The sequence below is a fragment of the Dermacentor variabilis genome, chromosome 3, assembly GCF_050947875.1.
Source record: "Dermacentor variabilis isolate Ectoservices chromosome 3, ASM5094787v1, whole genome shotgun sequence".
In the NCBI taxonomy this organism is placed as follows: Eukaryota; Metazoa; Arthropoda; class Arachnida; order Ixodida; family Ixodidae; genus Dermacentor; species Dermacentor variabilis.
The window spans coordinates 19,117,010-19,144,929 of record NC_134570.1 but is presented as its reverse complement, the minus strand read 5'-3'; the positions used below and the strand labels follow the sequence as shown (position 1 = coordinate 19,144,929).

The window sequence follows — 27,920 nt, the reverse complement described above, 5'->3', positions numbered from 1 at the left end:
TTCAAGCTGGTCAATTAACAAGACCAAATTCTCTTGTTATCTGTTTTCACTCAAATTTTACAAAAACACATGTTTTGGTTTACATTGCTCACTGAAGCACTTGGCATCCTTGCTTGCCTAGTTAATCCAGAAAAAGAATGAAAAAAAAAATTAACTGCCACCATATGCTTCAGATAAGCAAGCTGCTGTAAAGACAAGGTCAGCTACCTTTGGCTACAAAGTTTGGACAGACAAGTCGAAGCACATGCAACATGTTTTATTCAACATTGGGGACTAAGAAACAAAAGTCTTGTTGCATAGTTTCAGGGAAGACAAAGCAGCAGTAAGTGCTTTGTCTACTTTTCTGATGTTTTTAAGATAGAAATAGAGGTTGAAGCACAATTCGGTCATGACAGTTGTGGGGTCTCTCACCCGTGCTCTTGGGACAAAGGAACGACAACACAGTAGTGCACACAATCACAAGGACATTTATTGCACCTTTCATAGATCAATGCCTGCTAGCCGAGTTGCTATCCACAAAACATGCCGATGGGCGCGCGACAAATCTAGAAGTCCGACTCACCGCGACCGGAAAGCGAGCGAATATGTTCGCCCCATGCTGGATCCCAACGCCTGGTCATTCGCGTGTACGGTCACGCGGACGGTGGCGCGTTCCGAGGCGGCCACGCGAGGCGGTCTCGCAGAAGCATGGGTCGGCGGCGCGCAGGATGTCCACGCTGTTCGCCGACCCGCCGGGGAAGAGCCACCCTGTCCTCCCCTGCGCCCCCAAGTAACCCTGCCGTGAGGCGGCGTTAGCAGCGCAACACTCGCGCCATCTCTCGCACTGCGCCCCAACCACATCGACCGCCGCGGGCATCACGCAGGCCTCGCGGCGAAGCCGGATTACAGGAGACGCGCCATGCGGGAAAAACATATCAGGGGACGCGCGAGAGTCGCGCATACCCACATCCCCCCAACTTTAAATCACCACATATTCCGGCGAGACATGTCCCGCGGTCTAACATCAACGCGTGCTTCGCGAACGAGGTAGAACATTAAACAGTGGCCGCGCCAAGGAAATATCCACGCTGTCCATAGCATGCGAGCCGACATTGTCCTTGGGCACACCGCGGGCGTCCGCCGGTCACAGCAGCAGCTTTGCAGACTCGGCGGCACGATCCCAGGCCAGGACTCCGGAGACGACGATGCAGTAGTCGGTACGAGCAAGCGTCGCTCGCGCCGACGCGCCCTGCTGGCAAGAGCCGCCGTAGCTGTCGGTGACCGCCAGCTCTTTTGTCCGCCGCCGAGGGTTGTGAGCTGGATACAGGAGGCCGCCGAAGTCGCCGCGCCGAACTGGCCACAGCATCACCATCGCCCGGGGTGGCTCGATCGTAGTCCGGAGCAGCAGCGCAGACGATGTGCAGGTGACGGCAAACCAGGGGTGACTCCAATCACGCTGCGTAAACTCAACACACTCGGCAAACACTAAAGTAGTGCAAGGGAGAGGAATTCTGCATGCGCATCGCCCACGTGGTACGATGTTCAACTCGGCTAGCAAAGATCGGGCAGCTACTCAGATGCTAAGTTCATGTGAACCAAGCTCGCTTCCTTGAGTCGAACGAGTAATTTCAATTCGCGCGAGGCTAAACAGAATGAGGGAAGCAAATTGCAACACCTCAACGCCACGGTCCACCAGGTTGTGTCCCTCCACGTGCGACAGACAGCTTCGTAAAGCCTTAGGCCTAAAGCGTCGCTACCCTGACAACAACCGGCATCCAAAAACAACACCCCAAAATGAGCGTAGAACAGGCAGCCGCGAGGAGACGTCAGCTCTGTGAGGTGGTCCTACTCCGCTCGCTGCACACAGCATCTGAGTTGACGGCGCCCACCGTCCCAGACGGTGTCGGTTCGCCCGGTGCCAGGCCGCAATACCAGTCAGCCCGTAGTGGCACCCGTGGCCCGCGGCCACCCGGCTCCCAGAGCCGCGACTTCATCCGAGTCAATGAGATAGAAGAAGCTATTTACATAAGAAATTCGGACCACCCACGAGGCTTCCGTACTCACTCGCTTCAGGCTTGCCACTGCTCCACGGGCGCTCAGCCTCGCTCTCCCAGGATGCAGACCACGTGGCTCTCGTACTGACGAATGTCATTAAAAAAAACACTTGCGAAAAGGCTTAGCATGTTGACATGTTCAAACACACTACAGCCACCATCACCTCGCTCAAGAAAGCACGCCGCCGACGCTAGCGATCAAAATTCACGCTAGGCCTACGCTTCGGTTCAAACAAAGGTCTCGAACGAAGCAAACTGTTAAATCTATCGTCCGATGTCCCAAGAGCCCCACGTTGGGCAGCCAGAAGTGGGGTCTCTCACCCGTGCTCTTGGGACAAAGGAACGACAACACAGTAGTGCACACAATCACAAGGGCATTTATTGCACCTTTCATAGATCAATGCCTGCTAGCCGAGTTGCTATCCACAAAACATGCCGATGGGCGCGCGACAAATCGAGAAGTCCGACTCACCGCGACCGGAAAGCGAGCGAATATGTTCGCCCCATGCTGGATCCTGGTCATTCGCGTGTACGGTCACGCGGACGGTGGCGCGTTCCGAGGCGGCCACGCGAGGCGGTCTCGCAGAAGCATGGGTCGGCGGCGCGCGGGATGTCCACGCTGTTCGCCGACCCGCCGGGGAAGAGCCACCCTGTCCTCCCCTGCGCCCCCAAGTAACCCTGCCGTGAGGCGGCGTTAGCAGCGCAACACTCGCGCCATCTCTCGCACTGCGCCCCAACCACATCGACCGTCGCAGGTATCACGCAGGCCTCGCGGCGAAGCCGGATTACAGGAGACGCGCCATGCGGGAAAAACATATCAGGGGATGCGCGAGAGTCGCGCATCCCCACACAGTTTGCAAAATGCTAATTCAGTTCAGAGAAAGAGAGTTGGGTACTTGCAGCTGTGTTTATTACCACCTACCACCTGTGTTATACCACGTTATTACCACCTGTGTTATGCCACCTGTGTTTATTGTTCAGAATGCATTGGAATAAACCACTTCTTGCTCAATTCAAGTGGGATTCTAACATTGACCTTCTGAATTGCTTTGGGAAAAAATGTGTCCTGTTTTCTTGTGCTAGTAGGGCTTGTTAATCTTCGCAGTATAATATACACATGGTGCATTTCAATTCCTATTAGTTTCAGTAAAGAAGTAAAAATTGTCTTTGAGTGTGATTTCTTTTCGTAATTTTTGGGGGAGGAAAAGTACTCGTTAGGACCAAAGGTCATACTATTTACATTGGACAGCCAAGAAAGATAGCGGATATGTGGAAACAGTGTACTGTGTCCACATCTGCACAGAAGAATAAAAATGGGTTGGCGCACATTCGGCAGACATTGTTAGATCCTGACTGGAAGCTTCCCATCATCATTCAAAAGAAATGTGTACAATCAATGCATTCTACCAGTGCTAACCTATGGGGTAGAAGCTTGGAGACTGACAAAGAAACTCGAAAACAAGTTAAGAACTGCACAAAAAGCAATGGAATGAAGAATGTTAGGCGTAACGTTAAAGAGACACTGAAGACACATATTAAGTCAAGCTAAAGTGATAGATTAGTGCTCGAGAATCTCTAAGACATCAACATTAACGCGAACAGAGCCTTAATAATCAAGAAATTGAGGTAAATGCAAGACTTGATTAGAGACTCACCCGATACATTCAAGTACTTGCCCGATGACAAAAGCACTCCTCAGTTAAATTCCCTTACTACTATGTACTCAGCCACTCATTCCACAAAACATCCTTGTTTTGTATTACAATATGAAATAAAATGCTACTTGTCCAGTTCTGTTTCACTTCTAGAAAAAAGAACTCATTGAAATTTCTCTCGACAATGACGCAGGTGATCGAAAGGTTTCATTTTCGCTCCACTCTGAGCCGCCTAGGCTTTCGCGTTCCAGTAGTTATCGTGTAGTGCTGCACTGGTTTTGCTCGCTGGTGAAACTCGCACAAACTGCAAGTAGCAGAGAATTCAACTTCCATGTGAAGTCGAGGGATGCCCGAACAGTCTGCGCCACTTGAGTAAAAAGAAGCTGCAACGACTAATCCGCCGCTCTGTCCTGGCTCGGTGCCTCCGTCTGTTGGGCGCCGTTTTACTCGCCGACGGCAGCAAGGGGCGGTGATGGCGTATGCAACGTCACCACTTCCCCGGTTGGTAGGTGGGAGATGTGGATTTCGAAAAAGGTATTCGAACCCTTCAGATGCAATTTTCTCGTAAACTAAATCTCTTCTTGGCAAGAAACCCGTGTTGCGAGTTTTCTGGAATGGTATTCAAACAGTCCATGTCGACTTAGGATTTGTCTTTAGTATCCCTTTAAGAGAAAGGAAGAGAGAGGTATGGTTCAGAGAGCAAACGGGGATAGCTGATATTCTAATTGACATTAAGAGAAAGAAATGGAACTTGGCAGGTCATGTAATGAGTAGGTTAGATAACTGGTGGGCCTTTAGGATTACAGAATGGGTGTCAAGAGAAGGGAAGTGCAGTCGAGGACGGCAGAAGACTAAGTAAGGTGATGAAATTAAGAAATTCACAGGCGCTAGTTAGGAACAGTTGGCGCAGGACAGGGGTAATTGGAAATCGCAGGGAGAGGCCTTTGTCCTGCAGTGGACATAAAGAAGTCTGATGACATACTCATGTAAAGGCCACCTTCGTGTAAGAGCTTCACCCCCACTTTGGAGGGCAATATTTTGGAAAAAGTTTCAATACGACCCACCAGAAAGCGAAGTTAGTGCTCTTGCTGCCGCTCAGGCTGGCACCACCACACCATTATTTCTTTGTGTGGCGCATCGTCTCGGTTATGCTGGCAGTCTTTTCAGTCAGATTGGTGGCATTTTGCCTCTAGAAGAGAGAGCTCTGTTTCCGTCAGCACTGATCGGGGACGATGGGCCGCATCTGAGGTTGTTTACTGCAGCCTTATGCAGTTTACACTGTGCTAAAGTTGCGGAAACAGTACGAACCTTTAGCGGGCCATCGTCGGCCTGATTCGTGTAAGGACCACACTCAGCCAAGATTGTAAAAAAAAAAAAAAAAAAATTCTGGGCTTTACACGAGTATATACGGTAATCACACATGCAACACACCATGAAATATGTGCTTTCCGAATCCATGTACGCACCTCTTTGCCATATTATATTGTGATTTGCCCTTTGTGTATGATACTTAATAATTTATTATTATTTATAAAAAGCTTTATTAACGTTCTGAATGAATGGTCATTTCAACTCTCTCTCTTATTTATGAAAGGTTTGTGTTGCTTTTCTTTTTTTAACGGTGAAAGCAGTAAGGTAGTGCTCATTCTTTCCTTTCCATACACGAGCTCGCCATTTTATGAAAGCGATCATGTTCTTTTGCCATCTGCGAGTGTCATGATACCGAATGAGTATGATAGAAAATGCATGCCCTGAAACAGGTTAAAAAGCTTTAACTGAGGCATGTAGCCTACCGTAAAATTCCAAACAAGCCTCCCCCCCACCCCTTCAAGCATGTCAAAATTACTGGCAAAGTGTTTAGGAGGCGCTATCTCGGAATGCAGCGTGTTTACAGAAGGTATTCAGAGACCTGAATTGGGATGAATTGGAGATAAGAGCTAACGGAGAATACCTTAGTAACTTGCGATTCGCTGATGATATTGCCTTGCTTAGTAACTCAGCGGACCAATTGCAATGCATGCTCACTGACCTCGAGAGGCAAAGCAGAAGAGTGGGTCTAAAAATTAATTTGCAGAAAACTAAAGTAATGTTTAACAGTCTCGGAAGAGAACAGAAATTTACAATAGGTAGCGAGGCACTGGAAGTGGTAAGGGAATACATCTACTTAGGGCAGCGGATCCAGATCATGAGGCGGAAATAATCAGAAGAATAAGAATGGGCTGGGGTGCATTTGGCAGTCATTCTGAGATCATGAACAGCAGGTTGCTATTATCCCTCAAGAGAAAAGTGTATAACAGCTGTGTCTTACCAGTACTCACATACGGGGCAGAAACCTGGAGGCTTGCGAAAAGGGTTCTACTCAAATTGAGCATGACGCAACGAGCTATGGAAAGAAGAATGATGGGTGCAACGTTAAGGGATAAGAAAAGAGCAGATTGGGTGAGGGAACAAACGCGAGTTAATGACATCTTAGTTGAAATCAAGAAAAAGAAATAGGTATGGGCATGACATGTAATGAGGAGGGAAGATAACCGATGGTCATTAAGGGTTATGGACTGGATTCCAAGAGAAGGGAAGGGTAGCAGCAACGTTACTAGACTAGCTTCAGTTTTAAAACTTGGCGCCGTTGCGCAGAACCGCCACCCGCCCGCGCCTTCGTGGCGCTGCAGTCGCGCCCGGCTTCACTTCCTCACTAGCCGGCTACGGGGCCGGGCCGGACTAAGCACGCGGTGCAGGGTTGGTGTATTCTGTGGTTCGTTGTTGACGGCGAATTTCAGCAAGCATGTCATCCGTGGAACTGTAGCCTTCGCCGAGTTACTTAAGAATATCAGCAGACGATGCCGACGTGCTGTGTACCTGGCTGCATAGGCCGCTATCGGAACGATGTCGACAGTTCGGCGCACCACTTTTTCTGTGCTCCCAGCAATGCGACGCTTCGCTCGGTGTGAAATAGAATGATTCCTCGTGCCGACCGCGAACTCTCTGCGAAATCAACGGCACGCGCTCGTGCCACTGCTCCCGCATTCGTCGTCGTCTTCCGCAGCTGGCTGCGTGGCTGTTCATCTTTCCAGCGTAGAATTTCACTTCTGTCGTCGTAATGGGGAGACAGCGTTTACGGGGTATGAGCTATTGCTTAAGGGAGTATGAGCCACTCATGGTCTTATGTAACGGAAAGATTTAATTTTGAAGAAATTTAATTTCGAAGAATCACAAGCAGCGAATCACAGGCGAAGGCTGCTAACCACGCTGCCGAGCAAACTCGAGACATCGAACGCAAGCGATAACTGCGGACTGCGGGCATACTGCCAGTGACCCGTCAGTGACGTCGTTTTCTCCATCGCAGCCGATTGTGTGTGTAACCTCATAACTGAGAAATACTTTAATGAACCCTAGGGATTAACCCAGCGATAAACACAAGGGCCGCACGTTTCAGCTTCGCTGATTAAGCATCATCACGGAATAAAAAATCCGACTTTCTTTCTTTTTTGTGGCTTGTGTGTACAAAGGCTGACCTCATCTTTCTTTTTGTAGCGCTTCTTTGGCGTGGTGAGAAGCTTCGGTGGTGCTGAAGATCATCCTACAAGCACGCACTTTGGCCAGATATTCAGGCTCGTGAGCCTAAACTGCGTGAAATGTTAAGACGACAGGAAGAAACACACGACATTTAGAAACGCAGCTTCTGTGCTTTGCTGTATGCATTTCTTCCTTTCGTGCAGTTTACACTTCTTTCGGTATGAATGAACTGGCGCTATAAATATTATTGCTGTAGGTGGATACCGCTTTCTGTGGTATCACTAATGCGGACAAGGGAGAACACCAGCGAGCATGAAACACGCGCAAACTGCCCGTCCGCACGAGCTCAAGGCTGTGACGAGGTGTCTGCAGTGGGGCCCGATGGAACAGCGTTGCCATCTGGCGGCTGTCACAGAAGTGGCGACAGCGGCTGTAAGCGCGCGGGCGGGGTGTTTTACAACTGAAGCTAGTCTAGTAACGTTGGGTGGCACGAGGCGGCAGAAAGTTAGGTGGGCGGATGAAATTAAGAAGTTTGCAGGGACAACATGGCCACAATTAGCACATGACCGGGGTAGTTGGAGAAGTATGGGAGAGGCCTTTGCCCTGCAGTGGGCATAACCAGGCTGATAACCCTGCAGTGGGCATAACCACTTGCACGGGAGGGGGTGCTTGCTCCGAATTTTATGGCAAGCTGAAATTTTGATCTAGGTAACCACATCAGATTAGAAGCTTTCTTATACTATGACAAAAAATTGGGTGCAATGCATGAGTGCAGCCTCATTGCTTGAACACCTTCCTTCTAGAACACAAACACAGGATAAGTAGTACAGATAACTGGCATAACAAAAAGGGATGGGTATCTGCTGAGTTGTGCGGTGTCTGTCTGTCTCTTGCTGCTTGTACAGGCTTAACTCTTTCCCTGCCATGGAAGAGTTGGTTTGTCCACACGTTTCTTGTAGAAATGACCAGGGACCGGCTTAGCTTGTCGATGATGTTTTTATTTCCTAGCAATGTCATGGAGTAGCTCATTTTGTCTTAGTGCTTTGTCGTGCTTCTTGTAGATGGCATCACACAATTTGTGGGGCAGCACTAGCAGGAGCAGGTTTATTCTGATGAAGGAAACAAAACATGTTGGCAACTGGGGCCTTCAAAGATAATGTAGCTATTTTTGGTCAGAATTCATTCTGGATAACAGCGTGGTATGGAAGGTGTTATGTGGGGTCTATGGGCCATTAAAAGACTACCCGCCATGATGGCACAGTGGCCACTGAAATTTGCGGTTGAGCATGAGGTCACAGGTTTGACTCCCAGCCATGGCAGCCACATTCAACTTAAATGGAATGTAAAAATGCTCTGTACTACTTAGATTAGGGATACATTAAATATAACCCGTCCCCTACCGGGAACAGAGGTGCACGCGAAGCTTGGGATCTGCGGTTCTTCATTGTCGTAACACGTCAGCTTCGTGCTCCCTCACGGTGAGGTCGGCACGCCGACGACGAGCCCTTTCTCTAGCGAGTTCCTGGTGGCGTTCATGAAACGCCACCTGTTCTTCGGCCGAATGCATGACGCGCGGCCCGCTCCTGCTGCCGTTCCTTCAACGCGGCCTTCTCTTTGACACAACGAACCAAACGCGACCTCCCCAGCTGACTGCCAGGCCTGAACTGGCAGGAAACGGCAGGCGTCAGGCGAGTGAACATGCGATCACACCCTTTCCTGCCTCCAGGAGGGAGGGGGCGCCAGTGATTGTCTCGCGCCTTGCGCTGCATCTACTTCTTCATGCATATAAAACCCCACCTTAAGGGCGCATATGATGAACCAACAGTGGCTGAACCAGTTAGCTTGGTGGTCTCGCTACCTGGAGGTCGGTGGTTGAAATTCGCAGCCTGACAAGCGATTTTCATTTTCGTGTGGCTTGAGTTTTTTTGTATGGCAACACCGACTCCGACACAAGTGAGGCAATACAAGCTTCGCCTGATAAATTACAGGGTCTCTTGAGATCTCCCGTAAGAGGTGAATGGTGAAAGCCTGCTCCTCCTCCTCTTATTATTTTGCCTCTTTCTCTTCTTTCTTTTTGGCATTACTGCTCACTATTAAGCATTTTTAGTCATTTGTAATCAGTTGTCATTACAAGCCATCGTTAGACGTGTTGGTCATATCATAGTCATTAGTAGTCATTAAAAGTCATTTCAATCATTATTAGTCATTACTGGTCATTACTAAGCATCTTTAGTTATTTCTAATCAATTGTAGTTGTTGCAATTTGTCGTTAGACATATTGGTCATTCTGTAGTCATTAGTAGTCATTACAAGTTATTTCAGTCTTTACTAGTGATTACTGGTCATTACTAAGCATTTTAGTCATTTTGAATCAATTGTAGTTGTTGTAAGCTGTCGATAGACATATGGTCATTTCATAGTCATTACAAGTCATTTCAGTCATTATTAGTCATTACTGCTTACTAGTAAGCATTTTAGTCACTTGTAATCAATTGGGGTCACTACAAGCTGTTGTTAGACATATTGGTCATTTCGTAGTCATTACTGCTCATTACTAGACATTTCTAGTCATTTTTAATCACTTGTGGTCATTACAAGCCATCGTTAGACCTATTGGTCATTTCGGACTCATTCGTAGTTATTAGAAGTCGTTAGTAGTTGTTATTAGTCATTACTAGTCATTATTAACCTCTACCAATCTCTATTAGAACGTTATCATTCACTAACTGTCATTATCAGTCATATTTCATTCTTTAATCTGTCTTTAATATGTCTTCATATGGCGTGATGACGTTTTGGCAGACACTCCTGCGGTCAGGTCTGCTAACACAATCTTTACCATGAACCTAGAAAGGCTTTTGCCTTAAATAAACCACAGGTATTCAAAGTTAATTGAAAGCCAATGACTAAGACATCTTTCATAGCCTGTGTGTTGTGATGGGACTTTAAAATTCATAATGTTTATTTTATTTGGCTGTTGTACTCTTATGCAGAGTAAGGATTTATCCCAACAGCCTAAAATGCTAGCTCATACAATATATAATCTGTGAGTAATATAGGGTCATGCTTGCGTCCCTGTGAAACTGTATAAAGGCCCGTGTATGTCTCTTGTTAATTGCAGTTATGGCCACCCTTATGAGTGGGAGATTGAGCACTTTGAGCCATCACCTGCACAGCTGCAGGCACCCACTGAAGAGGTGAGGAGAGCCTCTTTCACATGTTACACTTTTGATGTTTTAAATATGAGGTCTGGCTTGCCACTTACGGACCTTCACATTTACTTTTTTTTTCACAAATTTTTAAGGCCTCACATTGTTAAGGCCACCTACTTAATTAAGACTACCAGTACTAATAGAGCATTTGAATCTCTCCAGCACTCAAGTTCCTTAATACTTCTTTATTTTTCATATCATATTATATGCACAGCAGACAGAAACATACTGTTGCCGCATGTAGTGCTCTATCACAATAAAGAAATCAGCGGTATGTCACACATAGAAAAAGTGAAAGCAGATGGCAACTCATGCTACGTGAATGGAAAGCAAAGCTTGGTCAAGCACATGAGTACCTGACGAATTTGATGTACAGTGAAACCTCGTTAAACTGTAGTTGGCTGGAGCTCAGTAAAAGTATGTGCTAAACGGTTGTACTGTTGAACTGAAATAGCATGAAATCGCCCACTTACCTGTCGAAAACGGAATTCAGAGAGAGTGCGAAGAAAGGGGAAAAAAAAAGGGAGTATTTATTCACTGCGCGCAACAAAAAGTGTTATTTTTGTTTGATGCCGCGGCGGCCTAGCACGACGGCAGCGGCCTCAAACTTACTGAAGCTGCGTGCCAGCTTTTCAGCCAGCCCCCTCTTCTCAGCAAACACTCGCATGGCAGATTCCTCGTTGGCGTTACGTATTCTCCATGCACGCATGCGGTAGTGCTGCAGAACTCCCGGGGTGCCTTTTTCATTGCCAGGCACCGGAGTTCGGAATACTTTTCGCTTGGAATAGTTACGTCATCGCACCCCTGTTCTCGTTGCGACGATTGCATTAATGAGGCTGAAGTAACGCGCAGCTTCTGCCACTATCGGGCCTGAATCGCCCGTGCTGTTGCTTTCCATGTCGTCCTCATCACGGTTGCTAGTCGACACTTTGGCAACAACAGAGGCAACGATGGCGAAAAGTTGAACCTCATAGCCGACACCTCACACCTCTTCGCGGTCGCAGCAGCACTGCCGGGCAACTTCTTCGCATTCAAAATGCCACGCACTGTAGTCAACAGCAGATCCCTGTTGCGTGCCAGCGCCGACTTCTTCGTGTAACGTTCGATAGCACGGACGATCTCTAATTTTTCTTCGATGCTGAGCATCCGGCGTCTTTTTTATCCGAGCTTCGGCATGACGCGAGTCCTTGCTTGCACGATACCACAACGCCCTCTCATAGAATAATGAACCAACTTTAGAGAAGGGAAACTGTACCTTCCATAGTGGTACGAAAATAAGAAGCGGCAGCGCATGGAACTTAGCAGGGGGTCCTGACAGATGGCGCTACTTAAACAGGAAGCGGAAATGCATTTTTTTTAGTGCAATATCCAATATGACCGCTTTTTACCGGTGGCGTACGTTGGGTATGCGTCGTTCTCGCCTCGCTGGCTTTGCGGCATGCCTCAGCTGCCGCGTTTTATTTGCCAGGAGGCTAAAGAGACTCTACTGACGCCCATACAAACAAGCCACAAGTGAGTGAACAGGACGTGCGACTTTATTGGCAGAAGAAAAGCAGTGCACCTTCTTGTACAAGAGCAGAAATAAAATTTGCATGTCGAGATGCGCTGAAACCATTAACGCGACCTCGTAAATTGCTCACTTTCGTTGTCGCACATGGCGGTCTGGTAACAGGCGTCAATCAGCAGCGCAAGCAAATTGGCCAGTGCCCCACCTGTTTGCATCGACAGTCGCCGTAACTTGCATTGTGAAGCAATCGGGTGACGCAAGGCATCTGCTGCCGCAGCCAACACAGCGACATGAACTACCTGGCATTTTAGCGTTACCTCCTTTCCAACCTGCACGTTTCTTTTTGTTCTTTGGAGGGCCGCTAATGTGTAACTCATACTTGGTGCCCCACATTATCAATATGGGCATCACCATTTTGCAGCCACTTTTGCAAGCCTTTCCACTCATGTGGCTATCAACTTCATAGACTTCGAACCATGTAATCACGTGTGCTGGTCTCCGTTCACGCCACATCACGGCTGACGATGGCATACAAGCATAATTTGCCTGTGGCTGCTGCAGGAAAGCTCGAATGGGGAGAGCACCAATTACGGTGCATATAAATTGGGAATCTTTGTCTCTGTGTGGACTGCAGGAGCAGATGGTTACCTCTAGAGACTGTTGCCCATGCAGCTGACCAGGTCGCCACATCCAAGAAGCATAACACGGCGACCATTATCAAATGAGACTTGGCATTCAGTCACTGCTTAAGATAGAGACAATACACTGCACATTGGCTAAGATCCACATGACAACAGTGGGCATTCACGCACTACAGGTCGTTTACAGCACATTCAGCTATATGGCTTCAGGCACAGTGCTTGCCTACGTCGCACGTGGCGGTCTAGTAACGAGTGACAACCAGCAGCGCAAGCAGATTGGACAGTGCCCCACGTGTTTGCATTGACAGTCGCCGTGACTTGCACTGCGAATCAATAGGGTGACGCAGGCACCTGCTGCCATAGCCAACACAGTGATATGAACTACCCGGCATTCTAGCGTTACCTCCTTTTTTACCTGCACGTTGTGGGGGTTCCACTCTGCGTGTGGCTAGGGCTGAAGGCAAGCTCCGGATCTAGCCCCACGCAGTCGCTTCGTGGTACTCCCAACCTGTAGCACGGGAATTGCGGCTACGCCGGGTTCGAACGAATAAGGCAACCAGTGGCGTGAACGGTAATAACGTTTATTGCTATTAGCAATAATGAACACTCGCAGAGGGACGTCCTCTCAGCGACATGGAGTGCCCGGCATTTTAGCGTTACCTCCTTTCCAACCTGCACTTTTATTTTTGTTCTTTCGCATTCCACTAATGTGTAACTCACACTTGGTGCCCCACATTCTCTAAATATGGGCATGGTCGGTTTTTTGGGCATCACTATTTTCCAGCCACTTTTGCAGGCCTTTCCACACATGTGGATATCAACTTCATACATTTAGAACCATGTAATCATGTATGAGAGTCTTCATTGACGCCAAATCATGGGTGAGGAAGGCCGCAAGCAAAATTTGCACATGGCAGCAACAGGAAAGGTTGGAATGGGGAGCACCAAGCATGGTGCGTGTAAATTCGCAGTCTATGTCACTGTGCGGACTGTAGGAGCAGGGGCTTGCCTCAAGAGACTGTTTCCCCAATGCAACTGACAAGGCTCCCACATACGAGAAACATATCACGGTGACAAGTACCAAGTCGGTCAGCAGCGAAACCAGATTCTGCAATCAATCACTTCAATGTAGCTTGTGTAAAAACACAGGCTGTCGAGTAAGAATAGCGATCCTGAATGAGACTAGGAATTAAATATGGGAATGAGAAAGCTTGCATTCAAGAAAGAAACCACTCTACCTTGCAAGCACTGAAAGCCAAAAACATGAAGAAAAATTAAATGCTACATAGCACACAGTGTAAAGTTTAATGCAAGACACACGCCAATGCCGCATCAACTATTTCAGGAGAGGAATTGCGTATTGCAACGTACACTAGAAGATACTGCTACAGATATGTTATGCTTCTAGACAGTGACTGGTATTAAGTATGAGCAAAGAATCGGTTGACCTTTAATGGGATGAGGAAGAGGAATTATTTCTAATAAGAATGTGGGATGATAAAACTTGCATTCATTTAAAAAAAATTATACTTGGCACAAATGGAATTTGGCAAGACCAGGAAGCTCACTAAGGGCAAGCTGATGGAACTCTTTTGGCCAGCGTCATCTGTGCTTGTTCAGAGGTTGCAGGTACATCTGAAGACACAGAATTTTTGTTGCTGAGGTACCTGGATGACTCGGCCAATATCCGTGCTGGTAGAATGATGGCGGAGGCTCTTTTCACTCTTGACTCAGTCGTCCGTAGACTTGATATCTCATCCAAATAATTCTGGAATTGCTTTGTTCGTGATGTAAAGCCTTGCGAATTCGTCTCCAGCCCCTTCCTGTTGGTGTAGATGGGCGCTCCCGTGATGACCAAGATGTACTTGGCGCAGACTCTGCTGGGGCAGGACAGTGACACATGAGATACAGCAGAGATTACCCAAACTCATGTAGTGTTTTCTTTTATGTTCGAAACAATTATGCTGAACTGTAAACACAAACAAACGTTCATATCGTCTGCTATGAACAAATGACATGTATCTCAAGACTAGCAAGCCAAGACAGCATATATCAAGCGTATTTATTTCTGAACCAGGTGTTGTTTACCTTGTAGTAGCAGCCAAAGTCCACACAATGACCTTGTTGTAGCATGCAGCAGCTTCTGTTTAGTGCATGGAATGTGTTGCTTTATGCTGGTGCCGTCCTCACTACTGCATGTCTAGAACAGAAATTTTGACTGCATCAGAAATTGAATAAGCACAATTTTGCAGTACAAAATGCAAAAAGGTGTCACATATACATTGTAATGGTTTGTGACTACAGAACACATGCAAATGTACACTGTTTGTCCTAGGGTGCTTAAGCAGCATGGTAAATAAATATTGTTATTCTTTGTAAAATTGATGTCTGCCTAACTACAATGCATGTCAACAGCTAAAGTATTATTAAGATCACAGATGACAACATTTGTGCGCTCGTTTATACACTAGAAGAGATCACACTGCCGGTTTCACAAGCAAATAGATGAAAGACATGAAGCTATTAGAAATAATGCATTCTTTTTCTGCATGAACATGATGCACCGCTTCACTACTGCAAAAATCAATGTCCTGAGGTAAACCAAACTGAACAGCAAGAACGTTTGGAACCAACAGGTACAAAATATGAGTGAATTATCATGCCTGCAGCTGTTTAATACATTAAAATCAGTACCTTAGCTTCAGTTTATTAAAGGGTTATTCGGTTCTGTGGACGAAAGAAGTTGCCGGCAGACTCAAAAAAATATATATGTATTGATAAGGCTACTCAGTCACCCATAGCTATGGCTACAACGAGATGAAAAATGTGACGCACGTTCCGATATAGCTTTGTCTTTCATGAATGTGTGTATCACGATGACCTCGCAACTGAAAGTTTATTTCGGAAACAGCAACGGAGGGTCCTGACTGCCCATATGTAATGCAGCATCTAGTTCGTTAACTTGCCCCCGCCTGTAAGTTAACAAAACGAATTTATTACATAACGATTGAAGCAGCGATGCTAAACCACTCACCGTATTGCCGTCCCGAGTTGCAGCAGGATTCAGCACCCATTTCGATGCAGACGTGTTACACATGGCTCACGACTGAAACCTAGCTTTCGGGCTTACACCCCAAGTTAAATAATGTGAGATATCGAAGCGCAGTAAACTGGTGTTAGCACAATATAACCAACCGATGTATGAACCAAGGAATCCCCGTACCTGCCATGCACGCGAACATACTGGTAAAAATTTTAAATCCAGGCCAGAGATCACGTGGGAGGTGGATGATGCTGAGTGCTATATTGCATTTAAAATGGCAAAAAACAACAAAGTTGGTAATAAAGAGTACAATGTAAATTAGGAATGATAATTTTGTACTCTTTGTCATGTAATAAAAACACTTCAGTTATTGTTAAAGAAAGTTTGTAGGTTAAAACTGCACTTACTACGGCGCTTCTAGCGGGAGATAATGCGCTCAATGGGAAACATTTTTGATTGGTGTACTATGCCTGTTTCTTTAGCAGTGCCGCACGGTTGATTTTTTCACCCTCTGTGGCCATTTGTTGAACTTCAGAGTGTTCAGGGCCTGGCTCTCTGGCACGGCGTCGAAATGATATTGATGTTGATGTGGCTTCACGCGCAAACGCGCACGGCGCTTGGAGGCCGTTGTTCTGATCTCCGAGGCTTGTTGTTCTGCTGGGCCGCCCGATGGAGACGACGCACCGGCGTGTTTGTGCGACGAAAGTGGAAACGCTACGTTTTAACCGATTCGTGTGCAATAAGCTGGTACGGTTTATGCGGATACAAAACACATTATGTTCAATGGCCGCTGAGTCGGGGATTTGACTTTACTACTCTTAAAACGAAACTACTGTTTAAGGTTGACTGCCAAGCAGCTGGCGGAGAGTTTGGAGAGGCTTCGTGCGCTCGGTCCAAGAGAACCGGTAGTAGACAACATGACATGCCATCATGACGCAGAGCCAGTGAAGGCGGCGCTTAGCCCCGATCACTCGTCGAACGAGTTGAGGAGAAAATTTATGGCTGTGGAGGAGGGTAACTTGTAATCGTCCGTAGCTCTCTTAATATGAGACGCTTCACACAAATCGTGGTGCGAATGATTAACTTGAACTGTACCCTACGCATCTACAAAATTTGACCGAACTGTTTCAGGGGCCCTTTAAGGGGTTAAGTTAAATGTATGAAACTGTGACTACCATGGCACTTAAAACAAGGAGCTATAAAAAGTGTTGATTAAAGACAAATGTAGTACAATACTGTGCTCACTGAGACATTGAATCCATCTTAGCTGTATAGTGTTGAGTCCCTGTAATGTGTACTTTGCCTGAACAATTCTGGTGTCGATAGCACTAACTTGATTTGCTTATTTACCATGGCTCCTTCTCATGCTTGTTTACTTGCGCTTAATAGTCTGTCAGTCATTCAGCCACTCAATGAATATATTTAGGCCTGGCTACAACTAGTAATTGACAATTGCTCTTAGTTGTGGGAGAGATGTGGTATATGTGGCTTTAGTGTATCTGCGTACAACTTAAGTTCCTTTAATGCTTCAACTAGGCTTGAGGCTTCTGGAGAAGCTGGATGGTCTTTCATATCTGTGTAAGTTCCACTACACAAATGAATGGAAAACAAGACGAATAGAGGGTAGAGCACAACACAAAACGGAAAAACTTACTCGGTTAGGCCTCCGTGTTTGTGCATAGAAGCTCTGTTGGTTTTCATTTTTTCTAGGACAATAAATGCAGATAAGGAATAGCCATGTGGTTGTCTAGGCATCAGCCATACAATGGACCTAGCCTTTTTGCAAGCATCCGTGTTATCCAGCACAGGGCTGCATTTTTAATGTATATCTCTCTGAACTTTTCAGAGACTTCCCCCACCTCTTGAGGAGACACCTTGCACCATTGTGGAGACAGTCGATCAACTAAAGGACATGTGCATGGTACTGTCGAAGGAAACCGAGATCGCTGTGGACTTAGAGGTAAGCATGCACAATTAGCATGCCAAGCTGTCACTTTCAGCATAAGCTCACACATTATTGCTTTGGGGCCAGCTATGTGATGTAAAACACTGCATATAACAAGTTCTTTTAATCTTTCTAAAATCTGACATGCATCATCTTAGTCTCCTATTACAGTGGAATCCCGATAAACAGAAATGACTTAAAAGGAACTGCCACTTAAATGGAACGCCATCCTCATGATTGTTTGGCTTTGTATTCATGAAATGCTCTCTGCAATGTCTCTTAGTAAATGGAACTTCTGATAAATGGAACAGATTTCCCTGGTCCCTTGAAGTTCAGTTTAAAGAAAATGCACTGTATATTTTAGTCCCAAAACATTGCACTTTGTTCTGTGCGCCTAGTCGTGCTTTTAGTTTTGAAACATAGTGAAAAGCAGCAGGCCATTAACATCCAGTGCTCCTATGGAAGCAGAAAACTGAAACCATGAAGTTCTGTGCCCCGCTGGAGGGTGTTGAAACGTTTGTCAAGGCTTGCATACCTCATACCATGCCAGTCACCACCCGAATCATTGTTCCGTTTTTTCGTTGCTGAGCTACTTGATGGCAGTACCACAGGGGCAACATGCGGAGACCAATTACGGCAGCCGGAGCTATCGGCAACAGTGCCACACTGCAGCAGTTTGGAGTGACTGAAGAAATCACTTTTTGTGTACAGCAGGAAGAAAAAAAATTTCCGACATTCTGAGAAAGGAGCCTTCCCAGAAATTAAATAGGACTTGGTGATCTATGCTTACATAAAGCACCAATGATCTCTGCATTTTACAGTGCAAGTTGAGGTACTGCAGCAAATGTGATGGCGATCGCTGTTCAGAAAGAGTACAGTTGAACCCACTTATAACAATATTTATGTGCCAAGAAAATCCTGGTGTTATAACCAATGATTGTTATAACCGGGTTGCAAAGAAAAAGCAGAGGACAAACATCCAAAGATTTTAATTAGAGAGAATGAAGTACGGTTGAGCCCATTTACAGCATTGTTGATTTTAACAATACTCAGATGTAACGATGAGCAGCTGCCACACCATCAGCTTTTGTTTGTGTGTGTGTGTGTGCAGTTTTTTTATTTTCTGATAAAATAAACTGCTTACTTAAATTTTCTCATGCTGCATTATTGGCTGTTACAATTAAACCTGGCTACTGTGTGTCTATGCTGAAAAAAGGAAAGGGCTGCAAAATCTAGGAGAAAAAGAATGCCAGCTACCGCATCTGTCTGCATGCTCCACACCTTCTCCATACCTGCCTTTGCACCATGCGCCCTACCCGCCGCGGTGGCATAGTGGCTTTGGCGTTGCACTGCCAAGTCGAAGTTGCGGGATCAAATTACGGCCACTGCGGCCACATTTCAGCATGGGCAAAATGCAAAAATGCCTGTGTACTGTGCATTGGGTGCACATTAAAGAACCCCAGGTCACCAATATTAATCCGGAGACCCCCCACTGTGGCGTGCCACATAATCAGATCATGGTTTTGGCACGTAAAACCGTGCAGTTTAATATGTTGCCCACCTCACTTAGCATGCCTTCGTTGCATCGCCCTACGCATCGCGAACCTCCTGCACCCCTCCCCTGTCTTTTTTCCACCTCTGATGCACAAGTTGACTGCGCTGTTGTCGGAGTGGTGGAAGGGAAACGGGAGAGGGGTGTGTGTCCCTCGCAGTGCAAAGGGCGATACAATGAAGGCATGCCATGTGGGGTGTGCGTCACAAAGGCGGGTGTGGCAAAAGTGTGTGGCATGCAGGCAAATGTGGTGACTCGCACTTTTTTAAAAAATTATTTTAAGAATATTGCATTCTTTTTCTCTTTTGGTGTACACGCCCAGTAGCCAGATTTACTTGTTATAACCGGTAACACGGCATGTGAGCATTGTAGCTAGTTTATTTAGCATAGTATAGATGCATTGACTGCTCATTGTTATATCCGATATAATACCTATTGTTAAAACTGTGAGCTTGATTTTAATGGTCGTGCTGCGCTTCGCATGTCATTGTATGTATATAAGTGTTATATGCAGGATGTTGCAATGTGATGCAAGGAGAAGCATTGGCTTCTCCCTGCACCTTTTCTCTGCAAGGCTTCTCCTTGCACCTTCCTTTCGTTTACTGCAAATGCGAGCTACTTAGAGTGCCTTGGTGCAAAATTTCTGCAGCGCATAACACTTAAATATGGAAAGAAAGGTCAAAAGAAGGAAGAAGGATTGCAAGAGGACAAACACCTTCGTCCTCTTGCAATCCTTCTTTCTTCGTCCTTTCTTTGACCTTTCTCACCATACTTAAGTGCTTTTGTGCTCCAGAAATTTTGCACCACGGACTTAAACCAACTAGCCCACATTGCTATTCTTATTTAAGGTACCTTTCCAGTATTTACGGTACTGAGCACACATTATTTGTGTGCATCATGTAGTGCGCTCTGATTTAGAGCATCACAGCACTGCGATGCGGACCTCAGGCCAGTAGGCACTGGATCACCTGAAGAAGGGTTTTTAGCTGGGCTTGTTGGTGCATGTTAACTTGTAGGTGGACTGCACGAGGATGGGACAAGAATGGAAACAAACACGAGCGCAGTAACTGGATTATGTACCTGTTTTATGAGTCACGCCAACTAGTTACGTTGACGGACTTAAGTCGTAAATGCCTTTAATGAAGTACAGAATACTGAACGCTCTCTACTGCACAGATGGGTACCTCTGGGTGGGCCTCTCCGGCAATGCATTGTCTGATGAAAGTGAGGATAAAAGAGTAGGCTGTGCAGTTGTAATGAGAAGTATTATCGAAGTGCGATAAGTGTTTATAATACGTATTTTATATGAATAAAGATTTTTTTTTTTGTACAGTCTATAATGAAGGTGACACATATAGTACAAAGTAAATGTATAGCAACTGTGATGTAATATAGAAAGCACACCAGGAAATTCATTTAGACAGCATTATCAGATCGCAGTACAGTAGTCTGATGGGCGAAAGCTCTTGCACGCTTCACTGTGACTAGCACAGCTCTTTCATTGCTTATCGCTTTTGTGCAAACAGCCTGCTGATGTCTTCAATTTCCTGGACAGGGCAATTTTTTGCAGATGTATACCAACAACTTTGTGTCTTCACCATGGTGTGCAAACGTGTGTTAGTACGGTAAACTTTTGCTTGATGCTAGTTTTGCAGTGGCGTAAAAATTTGTTTGAGTAAACTGTACATCTTCATTGAGTTTTTTAATCTTGAGTTGGAATAAAAAAATAAAATGTTGTTCATTATTACAAAGGGAATACAGTAGCACCTCATTGAAACGTTCCTGTTACGTACGTTTTCCCGGTGCCAACGTTCGCAATTGAGAACACAAAGAATGACCCGATACAGTTACACTCATTTTTGACTGGTTCATATGCTCTTGGAAAACAAGATTTTTCAGCACCAATGTTCAGTACATTGCCAAACTGCAATCGTATGATACATTTTCCGGCTGCTAGATCTCATGTAAGCAAGAAAATGCGCAAGGTGTGCGCGATCGAAAACAGTATATAGGTGCCCGCCACGGCAGCTTCACTGCAATATCACCCGTCCGTCTCACATGAAAATGCTGGCGCGTACCCAGTTTCTCATTTCGGTACCAGCAAATCTCCAGGGTTGTCGCATGCGGCAATCACAGCTATCACTGCCAATCCTATCGCAATAAGCATCTTTGCTTATCTGTTTCACAGCACATGGTGCCTCGAAAGCGTAGCGCATGCTTTAAATAGGCAATAAACAAACCGAGCTGCTGTTCCCTGCTGCAGACTGTGATCATATGCGTTTTCCAGCCACTAGATCCCATGTGAACAAGAAAAGGCAGGAGGGGCGCGCGATCATGAACAGTATATAGCCGCCCGTCTCACTTGAAAACGACGGCGCGCAGACTTTCTTATTCCAGTAGCAGCAAATCTCCGCCCCAGTCGTCGCACGCTGCATTCACAGCTATTGCTACCAAACCTATTGCGATAAGCATCTTCACCTATCTGTTTGTTTTGCAGCGCATGGTGCTTAGTTCCGTTGGTAGTGTACTGCACGCTTTTAGTAGGCGATAATCCAAATGTGCCACCGATTCTTGGTGCAGGCGGTGCAATCACGTTTCGTTTCGGCAGCGCCCGGTATTGAGCACCAGCTCAATTTCGCTTCGGTTTCCCATCAGCCTCTTAAAAAAACATGATAAGGAAAATGACAAAACGCGTCTCGTGCTGCAATGATCCATGTGAAGCTTTGCGTTACATAGATATCAACAATAGTCAAGTTTGTCAAATTTTTTTAGTTACTTTAGGTCGTACTTTTACGAGGTTAGTGCGATTTTTCTCATGTTTTTTTTTTTTTCAAAACTTGTTAACGAGATTCTACTACTAGGTGATGTGCATTCTGTGATAATTTGCACAGGTAGGGTGCTGGAGCAGCTTTGGTCAAGCAAAATAAGTCCCCAGATTTTACTGCTGTGAATATTTTTTATCCTTGTGCTTGAGAGGGAAGGAAAAGTTTGCTTCCAATGTCAAAGGTATTGGCAGTTAAAATAAACATGCCCTTTCCTGCATTTCTTGGCACTTGTTTGTTGTGTTACATTTCTGTAAGTCTTGTTGATGTTGAGGGTTAGTGCCCATAATGATAAAGCTTTCTTGACAGTGTTAGCACATTTTTGAGAATCTGTACCCAAAGCACATTATCTTATTATTTTTTTCTTTTCTCCTTGGCATGAAAAACTTTCAGCATCATTCATACCGGAGCTTCCAAGGCTTCACATGCCTGATGCAGATCTCAAGTCGCTCCCAGGACTACATCGTGGATACATTGACTCTGCGTCATGAATTGCAAATGCTCAACGAAGTTTTTGCCAACCCCAAGATCATCAAGGTTAGCTTCATGTGTTGAACTGAAATGTTTGTACCCCCAGGCAGCACATGCAATTCATTTGAGCTTGATATATTGTTTACATTGGCATAATGGCCAGATTTCAATTAAATTACAAATATGAGACCCTAGACCTATTGAGATGATACAACAGACAATTCATGTTGACTTGCTACAAGAAAGAGAAAATCTCAACAACATATATGCAGCCTAAAGTTTCCTAATGTGGGGCCCCTTACACCACAAAAAATAAGTTAACGTACATCTGCTTTAAAAAAACTTAAGCTCATGGCCATGGTGGTGAATGTGGAACATACTGCAGTCAAACCTCGATATAACGAACCACAATTTAATGCAATTTATGACGTAATTAACTATTTTCATTTCTTGATCTTAGTTCTATTGAAAACCATGCATATTTTTTTTTTTTTGCAACTTGACAAAGTAATTTAGTGACACAGTTTCAGTTTAACAAAGCCTTCAGCCATTTCAAGCATCTACTTGGAGCATGTATGGCTAGTAAATCTAGCAAAAAGCTATAAAAATCCCATCCAAGGCAAAAGTTATTTCAAGTGTCCTTCCGCATGAAAAGTTTTCTTGCACTGCAGCATCATTCGTTGCATTGATAAACAACTTGTGGCTGCAGGGGGCATGGCAGCTCGGGCTCGGACAAACATAAGAGCTGACAATTCCTTCTGTGCAAGGAGGGTGAGGAGTGAGTGGATGTGTGGTAGCATGATCAAGAATGTGGGTAAAGGGGCGGGGCAGGAACGCACGCCCATCTGCCCTCCCCTCCTAGAGCGCGTCACCTCCTCGCGCACATACATACACAGGCCACATGCCACATCTCGGAGGTAATCTCTGCAACAAGTGCAAGGGTCGAGCCGAGACAGTTGGTGCCTTGATGTGCATTGGGTTTTGGCGCATCTACGCTTGGTGCTGTCGTAATCACAAGTTTCTTAGACACGGTGCAAAACATTAGCTCGAGTTGCAACAGCGAGTTCATGGTAGAGTGAGATCTGTTCATGTTTTCCTGAATGTGCATGACACTGATAAAACTACGAACCTTGCTTCATGTAGTTGTCTGTTTGCTGTCACCAGCCGTGCTCAGCCTTGACAAAATTCTCAATTTAATTAAGTTTACGCTGCAAATACAAAGTTGTTATATCAAGGTTTGACTGTATAAACTACAAGTGTGACATGATGTGTGACCTTAATAGCACGAGATCTGTGAGCACTTTTTGCCTATTTGTGAGCTGAAAGATAACTACAGCACTATGCGATGATGCTTGCCGTTGTGTTTGTGAATTGTGTGTTTCTGCTGCTCACACTGCCAATGCAGGGTGAAGTGATCACACTTTCCCCTTCAAACCACGGTAGGCTTGCAAAGGCATGTGTGAAAGTTTTGAATAATCTGTGAAGTACTGAAGTGAGCTGCCCTTAATCGGTTGTTTGAATAATAAAAAGGTGACTCATTGCATCTGGCGTTGCTACGAGTAAATGGTAATTAGCAGTAAGTAGCACACAGACTTAACGTTTATCTTGGGTACACATCTTATTTTGTGCTCATTACCATTTCCCAAGAATTAACCTACTAGGCTACTGAATGTAGTTTAACTGCATACATAATCTTTGCTTTCTGTGTGTTCTTTGTCACTAAGGCTAGATATAATCAACCATTGCATTAATGACATTTCAGAGAACTGACACATTTGTTATGAGTGGGCTTGTTTGTAGTAGCCTTGTTAAATATTTGAGTGCTAGATCTGACTACTGTCAAACCTTCAACAAGTGAATGTCCCTCAGTGAAACCAAATTGTCAATGACATGTATTTTCTATTCCCTTAGCAACACTCCCATAGAAAACTGTGCATCATGCCTCTTTTTATTTTAACAATGATACTTGGCCTTGCAGATTCTGTGTAACATTGTCTGGTATTCTTACATAAGCACTTATTCAATCTTTGTTAAGATGAATGTAGGTGTAGTAAAAAATATGCACTGTTGGGCTGTTTAGGTTGACCATTATGGCCGTGTTCCATATGTGCTAACAGGGACAGTGTTAGTACTTGAGTGAGGCATGGACTTCTGAGAGCTGAGAGCTGACATTGATAATCCAATCAGCAGTGTCTGACAGAAAACAAAAATCATGCACATTCTCACCAAGTATTTGCATGTGCTGACGCTGCTTGAAGGAAAAGGTGTGGCAAATGCTTCTCAGGATCAGCCACCTGATCAGCATCATGAACTCAATGCAGCCTATTGTAACAGGTGGCGTACAAAAACATGACAGGCATGACATGTTTCCGGCTCCTGCAATCGCTTCTGGCGCAAGCATAGCCTTTGACATTGGTGTCTGTTACTCGGAGGGAGCTTTTGCAGGGGCATGTATTTGGGCAGCATTGATTTTATGAAACACTGTAATGCATACTGCAACCATATGGTGTTACGAGTAACTGGAGAGTGCTTTTAGCAGTTATGAAATTTATTACAGCTGAACCTCATAATAACAAAGCCACATCCAACGCAAAAATATCCTTTATTATATTCAATATTTGCTATAAGCATGTATTGTTACATGCTGATACAGTAGAACACTGATATAACGAAGTTGTACTTGCAGTGAAAAACTTTGTTAAATTGTGAATTTCGTTAATTCAAAATTTTTAAGTATTAACAGTAAAAATCATGTCACAAATTCCCAGAACCTTCCTAGTGGATAGTATCTTGTCAGTAATCACTTGCAAACAAGTCCCAAGAAGGTCGGTGGTTATGAGCATCAGCGCATGCGGTGCAGATCGTGCTGAGAGCAATGCATCGGTGTGACTCACGGCATCTGAGATTAACTTGTTGCACTGTGCGGCACCGTAAGTTGTGAAAACCGTGGCTGACAGCACTTAGTGCCACAGCCGTCATCAGATGGCACCGTCAAATTAAAAACAAAAGTGCAAAAAGATAAGGATGTTCATCCCGAAAAAAAAAGAAGGTCGCCGTTTTGCTACATTAGCGGAGCATTGATGGCGATAGCAAAATGACAACTACACGAAGTGAGGGTCGTAGTTTTATTGGTGTCACACATGCCTAGGCAAACATCGCTCGATGACCAAGAACACTCGGCCGTGCCTTTGAAACTTGCAATTACACAATCACCAACACTAGATGCGCGTGTACAAAATGTGTATTAAGGCACCAGCCATCTCAGCTCGGTCTTTGCTCTTGCCAAAGATTACCTCCAAGATACAGTGCGTGGCCCACATATGGACAGCCATGCGCAGCTACAAGGGTAGAAGAGAGGAGATGCATATGCTATTAGCGGCGAAAATTTGGACTGGCGCCCTCTCGCGAGTGACGTCACGGCCAGGACGCCGCTCGCTACGGCTCGCTCGGCTGCCGTGCGCGCGCGTTCCCTTCGTGCATGCTTGGGGTATTGGCGGCTCGAGCTGTAGTTACAGAGGAATATTTCTGCTGCCATGCCTGAACTGCAGTTTCTTCTTCAAAACCGCGTGAATCGAGAAAATTTGCGACTTGAATATCGCAAGCTATGTAGCGCTGAAGGGGTCTACTGTTCCTGCGATGCATATATGGGCTGTGTCTGTCCATAAATGTTGCTTAAAAAGAATGGCTGCTAGCTCAACACACAAAGTTATGTTTGATGCTCCTCTAAACACTTAACATTCTCTTAGTACTTAGCTGTGAGAGACATCGCATTTTAAATGGAAGGAAACCTTGATATTTGGTGGCAACATTATAAAATCGTGTTAGAAGGAAGCTTTCATCATGATTCTTATTACTCTAGTAGTTTTAGTCAAATGTGGCAACTGTATTAGGGCCTAAAAGCAAGTGTTAGGCGCGCATTTTTTGTGAAAAAGGTTTGGTACTGCTTTCACCGTTCTCTGAAACAGGCACCCAGAAACGCAACGGCGCATCATGTATTGTATATATATACTTAACGAATACCATAACAGCAATCACATGAAAGAAAATTTCGTGGTTAAGATCGAGAACCAATCAACTGCAAGCGATGAAATGTGTCATAGTGTCCCTCGCTAGCTTTTATCGACGACATGGCACACCCCTCCCGCAACGGAAGCGACCAACTGTCGTTATGGCGAGGCACGCATTGTTTGCGAAACCGAGCCGTTCACTACAACTTCCAATTAAAACCATGAAGTAGCTCTTTACAGCACCAATTACAATGTCTATAGCATACTTGAGGCACTACAGCACAGCTTAGGCTCCCTTGAAATGAAAAATTCAAACACATTGTCTCACCATGTCTTGAACCTGCGTTGTTTTATTATACAAACTGAAAACTATTCGCTTCGTCAGTACGTACAAGAAACCCTCGCATACCCGCCTCATAAAGAAGAAACCACAAGCCTCACACGAATTAACTTGACTTTTGACCTCCACTGGGGAACAACGATATATCTTCAGTATGTGCCACACTACTAATGAGCGAGGCTTCGGCTTCTTGCTGCCTGCAGCAGAACAGTACAAAAGGCATATTTCACTCAGATATTTGACCTGAGCAACTTGTTTCAGTTCTCCAAAGAGGTTCATCATGTCTGTTTCTCAAGCAAGAAGCACCAGTAAATTGCTCAAGTGAGCTGAACGTGTAGCATGGAAAGGGAATAAATATTGGTCCATTCCTTTCCGTGTGCTGCAAATAGCTGTAAGCCTCAATCAGCTTTGCTTCAAATTACTTCCACTTAAGTTTAACCGGTGAAGAACGGCCTAATTTTGAAAACCAGTTAAAGACGCAAGTGGTGCTGGCAGAATCTAAACTGCAATGTTAGTTAAATCCTCGTGTTACTGCCGAGCATTACTGTGAAGAAATACAACAATTCAATATTATACCATGAACTACTCATCATCAGCAAACATGTTTTAGTGATTTAAAATCAAGATAAATGTTGTACAAGTCATATATAGCCAGCGTTTGATTGTGACAAGTACGTTGCACCATGGTGGGTATAGAATCCTAACTGGATTCTTATGTGATGTGCTTTTGCGTCTATGCTTTTATTATTCACGTGAGATACCGCTACAAAGTGTAGATGCGCGCATGAAAAACCCGTAATGAGCTGGTCTGAGCTCCCTCGAGTGGCACTGTAAAAAATTGTGGTGTTTTACGTGCCAAAACTACTTTCTGATTATGAGGCACGCCGTAGTGGAGGACTCCGGAAATTTTGACCACCTGGTGTTCTTTGGCGTGCACCTAAATCTAAGTACACGGGTGTTTTCTCATTTCATATCCGTCGAAATGCGGCCGCCGAGGCCGGGATTCGATACCGCGACCTCGTGCTCAGCAGCCCAACACCATAGCCGCTGAGGAACCACGGCGGGTTCCTCAGTGGCTATGGCACTATAGTAGCACTATAGCATTGCCTTTGAGAAATAAATTGTCTAGGAAATATACTTCATTAAAACTTCTTAGTTGGTGCATACTTGACATAAAAA

General features: G+C 45.3%; 1 protein-coding gene across 2 annotated transcripts in view; it reads left to right on the top strand.

The window, feature by feature from the left end:
* Rrp6 (exosome component Rrp6) overlaps window positions 1-27,920 on the top strand; it is a 113,716-nt gene that overhangs the window by 50,658 nt on the left and 35,138 nt on the right. For both annotated transcript variants that reach the window (XM_075684382.1, XM_075684381.1), the window contains exons 6-8: window positions 10,323-10,398; window positions 17,451-17,564; window positions 22,317-22,460. In XM_075684382.1, coding sequence (XP_075540497.1) covers window positions 10,323-10,398; window positions 17,451-17,564; window positions 22,317-22,460 — 334 coding nt within the window. The remainder of the gene's footprint in view (window positions 1-10,322; window positions 10,399-17,450; window positions 17,565-22,316; window positions 22,461-27,920) is intronic.